Source organism: Asparagus officinalis, chromosome 6 (genome assembly GCF_001876935.1).
Source record: "Asparagus officinalis chromosome 6, Aspof.V1, whole genome shotgun sequence".
Lineage (NCBI taxonomy): Eukaryota > Viridiplantae > Streptophyta > Magnoliopsida > Asparagales > Asparagaceae > Asparagus > Asparagus officinalis.
Genome location: NC_033799.1, coordinates 212437 through 220163, shown reverse-complemented (window position 1 = coordinate 220163; position 7727 = coordinate 212437). Strand labels below are relative to the sequence as shown.

Below are 7727 nucleotides of genomic sequence, written 5' to 3'. Positions count from 1 at the left end.
TTGAAGGGTGCAATTTCCTTCTGTCCAGAACAGAACTATAGAAAGGGGAAACTGGCACATGAATGGAAGGAAAGTGAAAGTATAAAGGAAAATCTCCCTATTCAACCAAATGAACTTTCTTTTGATTTCTCAACAAGCTTCCTCATTTTAGCCCTTAAATACACTGTGCATTCATAAAATGAGAAGGAAAAGAAACAACTACAAGAAACCAATCTATTAGTTGATCTAATCTTTTATTAAACATTCCTAAAAAACTACTCAAAACAGTTCCTGACAATGCCTACTGCTTAGCAAACGGGTAAGGTTAACCCAATCTAAACTCATGTCGGATCCTATTTGCTAATCCAATCATAACTCATGTTCAACCACGATTCCGAATAAGACCGGTAAAGAAAGGCAAATAGGAACTAAAATTTGTAGTAGAATTTTGTCCCTATTGGATGAACTTCCTAGTATCCAAGAGTAACAAAATTATATAAGAAGATAGTTTTAAAACTCATAGACACTACATCCAGGAAAAAGGGTACATAGGGGTATATTATGAAGAAAATCTTCGAGTGAACTATAGTAATTAAGCACCAATTAGGAAGAAAATGGGTTTTTTTAAGTGGACTTTACAATGATCAGTTTGTTGCATGGAGCCATGACAGAAAATAGTAAAACTGAAATTTATGATGTTTTATTAACACTATCTTATAAAGGAATGGTATTTTGGTATCAAACTGGTGCTTTATATAAGATGGTGAACAACAATGGTTCATTGGTAGGTTAGATCAATGTGTTGCTGATTTAAAGATTTTGCGGTGCGTTTGGTTGTTCAAAGATGACTTGCTGATGATTGGCATATGAATGACATTTTTCTATGGAAGTACTTGTCAATTGGAGATGTTCACCACGACTGCAAATTACAATGTAAATTACAGATCGGTACATGGATAACAAGTTTGCTAAATGAATCTGATGATGAGTTGAATCAACAATCAATTGAACGATTATTACTTCAACTGGACATACTGATTGCAACAACATACTCGTAATCCTGGAAGCATGTATACTGGAAGTAAGTGCTACGAGGTGTGGATAAAGCAGAAAGGATAGTTTTATTGAAGGATACTGTCAATCAGCATTGTTGAATAGGTTAGCCAAGCTCCAGAGAGTTGGTTTAAGCGAAGGCTGCAAAGCTGATTAACTAAGCAATAAGTAACCCGATCAGAGGTGAATCTGCATTGCACTAATATATTTCCTCATTCGCCATTTATTTATTTGTTTAAAACAATAGAACACATCGATATCTTTCGTAATATATAAAATATAATCTTAACTTCTAAGTATCATGAAGCTTCAGGATATGAAACCACAAGCCTTGTTATAGGACATACCTCTTTCACCTCTTCTTTTACCCGGCGTAAAGAATCAATCTTCCCCGTGTGAACTGTCTTTCCATTTCGAACAACACGAATACCACATTCTTTTATCACTTTTCCTTCAGAGACCATGCATCCAGCCACACGCCCGCTCGGACATCTGCTGCTCCTATAGATATTTGTTCCTAACAAATATATAGAAGGGGAAATTCATCGACATGGATTTCAATATATATAAAAGTTAAAATTAGCTCATCCCGTCTTTTTTACCTCAACAGGCTCAAGGAGTCCTTCCATTGCACTCCTCATTTCATTAATAAGTTCATAGATGACTCTATATAGTCTAATCTCCACATTCTTTTTATTTGCATAGCTCTTAACTGAACCTGGAGCTTTTACATTGAACCCAAATATAATGGCCTCAGTGGCAACAGCCAGATCCACATCACTAGTGCTCACATCACCTGGAGCTTGAAGGAGGAATTTCAAAGTTACATTATCCTGGGGTAGTACTTGAAGAGCATTCCTGATTGCTTCAATTGAACCCTATTCATTAATGAAAATGATACCATGTCAACCGGGATAACTTATAATCATGAACATACTATTTGCTTACTTAAGGTGGGTGAACCAAAGAAAAAATGCAATCAGAAGACAACCAATACCTGGACATCAACTTTTAGAATAATATTTAGCTGGTGTGTGTCTAATCCAGACTGCTTTCCCGCTGAACAGCAGAAGCAACTGAAGATATACCGACCTTCCCCTCCCCAGCCTTTGCGGATATCCTTGTATCCCGTGATGCAGAAGCAATTGAAGATAGAGTGACCTTCCCCTCCCCAGCCTTTGCAGATATCCTTGCATCCCGTGATGATGCAGCACGTGTTTCAGCTCTTTCCCGAGCAACATCTAAAGAATCTAGGACCTCAAATTCATCACCAGCAATGGGAACATCACTCAAGCCAATGACCTAGAGGCAGGAAACAAATAGAGTAACTGAAGACGAGAACACTCAAATAAAAAAGGTGAAATCACATTCTGCAAGTATAATAAGCTTTTATGCCTAAAACAATTTCATATATTGTAAGTATAATAAATCTCAGAATATAACCTAAGAATTAATGACAAAGAAGAAGGCAGACAACATAACAGTTGAACGACAATACCTGCACAGCCATTGAGGGCCCAGCTTCATCAACGCGCCCTCCTCTATCGTCAAATAAAGCACGCATCTGAGAATTGATGATTAGTACAGAGACCATCAGTAAAAAAATACATAAATCATCTCTTGGACAGAAAATGTTGACCTTAAGTGGTCATATTTAAGGTTGATAAGTTCTTCATTTCACCTTTCCATGTGCTGCACCACAGACAACAATATCACCCTTCTTCAGCGTTCCATTCTGCACAATAAGTGTGGCAACAGGTCCTCTTGATTTATCAAGACCTGCCTCTATCACTGTCCCTTTTGCATTTCTATGAGGATTGGCCTTCAACTCTTGTAACTGTACATATTGAGAAGAGGAAGATCATTATTTAATATAACATCACATCTAACACGGTAAAAACATTTATATGGCACTGGAATTTATTCATTTACTTCTGCAATAAGCATAACAGTTTCCAACAACTCGTCCACATTATCTCCTTTAAGCGCACTAATCTGATACAAAAGACATAAAAAATCAGCTTCTTCTAACATTTAAGAATTATAAAATCATAAAGTCACTAGTTGAAGTTTTGTAAACAACCTGAACCATAGGGAAGTCACCACCCCACAGTTCTGGCATGAGGCCGACTGAGGAAAGTTCTTGCATAACCCTGTCAGGATTAGCTCCATCTTTGTCTATCTGAGAACAAAAATGGATTGGATATAGACAGAATTTCTCACAGAATACTATATAATGAACTAGTTACAGTGGTATCTAGTGAACATAGACCTTGTTTATAGCTATTATAATAGGCACCCCAGCAGCCTTGGCATGAGCTATGGCCTCACTTGTTTGGGGCCGGACTCCATCATCAGCAGCCACCACAATGATGGTAATGTCAGTAACTCTTGCACCACGTGCTCTCATTGCACCAAATGCCTGTTACATGTCAATAACTTAACTGGATGAAGCCGTATATTAGTTATAAACTCAAACAAGAGAATTTGAAAAGTGTGGACAAGAAGAGAGAGGGCTGAAACTACCACAACAATTTGGTCAAATTTCAAAATATTCAGAGTTGCAACAATGCTTTGTGTTGTGTACCTCATGCCCTGGCGTGTCAAGAAAAACACAGGGCTGGAGCTTTCCGTCGACAGGAACAAGGACCTTATATGCTCCAATACCTTGTGTAATGCCGCCAGCTTCAGATGCTGCCACCTGAGAGAGTGTAATTTGGCAGATACTTTTGAAGATAAGCAGCTGAACTAAATTGAAGTTCTCAAGTTGGTAAGAGATTCAAAATTTACCTTGCTCTTGCGGATATAGTCCAGGAGAGTTGTCTGTGTAAGTACATAAAAAGATGAGCATACGCCAGAGCAAAAAGTAATAAACCCAAATCATGCCGAGGTCAGGCAAACGTTAAAATCAGAATCACAGGGGAAAAACAAGTACCTTTCCATGGTCGACATGACCCATTATCGTAATAACTGGGGGCCTGTCTTCCAGCATGTCCAAGTCGTCCTCATCAAGCACTTCTTTTTTTTTCGCCATTTCTTCTATTTTGACTGGTTCTGATTCCATAACTTCTACTTCATATTCCTTGCATATCATCTTGACCATATCTTTATCTAATGTTTGCACCGCATCAGGCCTAACCCCCTTTGAAAACAAATAGCCTAGGATATCTGCTTCACTAACTGCTAAGCTATAGGCCAATTCCTCAGCTAACATGCCCTCTTTACCTACCTCAAGAATCTCTACTCTAACAGGTTCAGCATCTTTAGCCGCCTGGACTCTTGCGGCCTTCCTACTGGCCTTCCTACTTGCCTTGCTCCATTTCCTTCCTTTCCTTGCTCCTGCTACACCAGGAATAGGAACATCAAGCTCTGCATCATCAGGTATTTCGGCATCATCCACCAGCCGTTTCCTTAAACCCCCAGCAGCACTTGACTTCCTCCGACGCTCCTCTTTAGCCTTTGAGGTCATGGGCCCCTTCATAGGTTTGGATGGGGCTAACACAGCTTCTGCCTCAATGGGATCCACGATTGGCTTCTTAACCGCAAACTTATCAATGAGAATCGGTTTGCGGTCCTTGACAGCACTTGGTTTCCTTGCTAGAGATTGAGGAGGTGGCTGAGGAGAAGCAACAGCAGGCTTAGCTCTAAGCTTAGGTGTAGGCTTGGAAAGTGATGGCATCTGAGGTCTCAAGGGTACAACTGACGGAGAATCCGACTGTTTTGTCTCTGCTACAGGAGAAGGAGCCTGCTGCCCCTTGTCATCTTCTCTATTAACCATTTTGGGTACTTCTTTAACCACTTTCTGTACATTGGCCACAGGGTTTCCCTTGCGCCAGACGCTCTTGAGTGTTTTGGACTTGCGCGCTGACGTAGTTGGGTTTGCAAACCTAGCTGATGACTTGCTGCTTGCATTTGGCTTGTACCCATCCTTACTTTCTTTGCTGACAAATTTACTTGGAGTCAAAGTCTCAAGCTTTTCTGCCTTGTCCAGAACTTCCTCAAGAGACTCTATAACTTGATTTCTGTCATCCACCACCACAGCGGAATTATCATCAACGGATTGACGGAGAGGAGGACCATTGGGACGGAGCTTTATGACAGGCTTGGGAGCAGGTTTGAGTACGAGATCAGCATCGTCGTTGGAGTTGCTGCTGCTGAAGGAGGTGGGTTCCTTGAGGGAAGATGAAACCCCTTTCTCCTCTATTAAATTAGTAGTGGTGGTGGCCATACATTTACATATCCTTGTGCTGCTGGTGTTGGTGGTGGGAGAGTAAGAAAGAGGCCAGTGCAGCCTTGGAATCATCCAAGCACTGAAGCTACTGGTACTAGAAATTACTTGGAGCCTCCTTAAACGGTGACGGTGATGATGATGGTGATTGGCACCAGAGGCAGCTACTAGAAATACTAGAGTGCTCTTGCATTTATCACTGTTATTACTGCAGCGTGGTAAACAACAAGGGGTCGGCCTCGCGCTTCCCAGACTTGCAAGGGAAGCAGGAGAAGCCATTGCCACTGCCGCTGCCGCTCCCACTCCCACTTCCACTTATAAATTTGATCACTTAATTGGTTGCATACATCAAATTGTCTGGGAGCTGCAGACGAGCTGAGGTTCAAGGGAAAATACCCAAAAAAAAAAAAGATTGAATCTTTCTGTCGTCTTTTATTGCTGCGTTGTATCGTGCTGAATTGTATCGGAGCTATCTATCTACCTACCTTATCTCCATAATAGAAAACGAGAATAAAAACACCAACAAAGGAGCTAAACTCAACCCCAACTGGGGAGGTAAAAAAAAAATTTTGAAAGAAGTATCAAAATTCCAACGTTTATTCAGGAAAATTAGTTGCTGAGAGATAGAGATTTGAGCAGACAGAGAGGAAGCTTACCAAACCAATTGAGAATCAATCAATCTTGCCAAAGAATCCCTCGGCCGTCTCTCAGATTTTCGATTGGACCCCCTCAGATTTATTAGTAAAAATGAAATTAAAATAATAAAGCCCTCTTCTTTGTTTTTTGTTTTTTTTTTCCCTTTTCCCCCCTTTTTTCCCTCTTTTCTGGTGGCAGGGGCAGGAGCGAAAACGATAGAAGTAGAAGCAGAACCAGAAGAAAAAGAAGAAAGAAGGGGGGAAATCACGATTAGACAACCATACACATATAAATATATATAAATGTATTGAACGAAAATGTGGGTATATATATATGTGGCGGTTTCTCCACTTGTCATATTTCCGTTCCGCGAGATGATAAGGTTTTCGATATAAACTGTAAGGCGGAGACTGGACGGTGGACACTTTGAATGAATCGGGTCTAGAGCGGCACTACAGGCACACTCTCCACCACACTCTTCACCACACCCCCTCTCCTGCTACAGTGCAGGGGGGCCCACCCGAGATTTTTTAAAAAATCTCAGATGGGCCCCCCTGCACTGTAGCAGGAGAGGGGGTGTGGTGAAGAGTATGATGGAGAGTGTGCCTGGAGTGTTATTTATCGGTCTATACTTTCTTTCCCTTAAAATTCTATTCTTATTCTCATAAGTGGGCCTAAGTATAATACATTTTATGCATCATGTAACGTCTGCAATCCCTCTCATCTTTATTCTACTCTCATCTCATCATCATATGCTTATCAGTTTAACTCAATTAGCTTAATTTTCTCATTTCTTAAGACAATTCTAAGCTGTTAAATTTCCAACTTTAACCTTTTCCTACAGTAAGATTGCTACCCACATGATGAATTCAACAAAGTTGCACAAACATAACATCAAAAGTTTTACTGAAAATCAATGTCAAAAGTTTTAACAGTGCGTTTGGCAAATTATTAAAACTGGGCTAGAACTGAACCTGACCCAATTTTGGGTTTGCTATTGATTGGCAAAAACTGGTTTAGTTCTGACCCAATTCTTTTAGGGAAAAAAAGAGGCTATAAAACGAGTTAAGTGTTGGACCCGGTGTGGTGGTCCAACACTAAACTGACTTAGAGTAAAACTAGCCCGAGAATGAACCTCGCCCAATTTTTTGGTTTTTGTCAAACACATCGAGAATCCTATTACACACACTGAAAATAAAATAGGAATACAAGTCAAGGAGAAAATTAGTATACCTAGCTCAACAAGAATAGTAGTTTTCCTCTTCTAATCTATACTACTTATAAAAGAGAATACTCATGTCAAAACTTTTGTTAAAATTAATATAAAACTATAATCATTGATCCTCACCATAACTTCAGAGTTTTGGTGTAATGGTTAGAGGAACTAAATTTAAGATGATATCAGAGCAACCCAGGTTCAAATCGCACTGTCACGAATTAAATGCGGATTTTCTAAAAATTAACACCGCTACGTGTTATGGTAATTCGCTATCTAAAGATAAAAATATCGAGACTGTCTTCACAGGCCCAAAAGAACCATGGCCCAAGCCAGCTTGGCAGCCCAAAGCCCGGCTAAGAACAAATCTATCGACCCGTCGAGCGATGAGTCGTCTTTACCGACCGACCCCTCATAATCAAGACGACTCCTCAAGAGTCCGCCCGCCTCATAATCGAGACAACTACTCAAATATTCGGCTCGACCATCTACTCAGCTGTCTCCTCTGCCAGAAGCTCACTCGACTATCGGGTCGACAAATCATAGGGACAACTCGAAAACTAACCTGTCTCTACTAAGAGGATAAGATCCAACTAAGCTCCTTTCAGATATACA

The 7727-nt window shown here is 40.4% G+C and overlaps 1 protein-coding gene across 1 annotated transcript in view; it reads right to left on the bottom strand.

The window, feature by feature from the left end:
* The window catches only part of LOC109845281 (translation initiation factor IF-2, chloroplastic-like), a 7011-nt gene extending 802 nt beyond the window's left edge, over positions 1-6209 (bottom strand). The window contains 14 exon segments of the mRNA XM_020414515.1: positions 1380-1516; positions 1519-1549; positions 1635-1910; positions 2030-2099; positions 2168-2334; positions 2531-2596; positions 2714-2869; positions 2965-3027; positions 3116-3214; positions 3305-3454; positions 3620-3733; positions 3823-3855; positions 3968-5745; positions 5917-6209. Of these exon segments, the coding sequence (XP_020270104.1) occupies positions 1380-1516; positions 1519-1549; positions 1635-1910; positions 2030-2099; positions 2168-2334; positions 2531-2596; positions 2714-2869; positions 2965-3027; positions 3116-3214; positions 3305-3454; positions 3620-3733; positions 3823-3855; positions 3968-5539 (2934 nt within the window). The 5' untranslated portion in view covers positions 5540-5745; positions 5917-6209.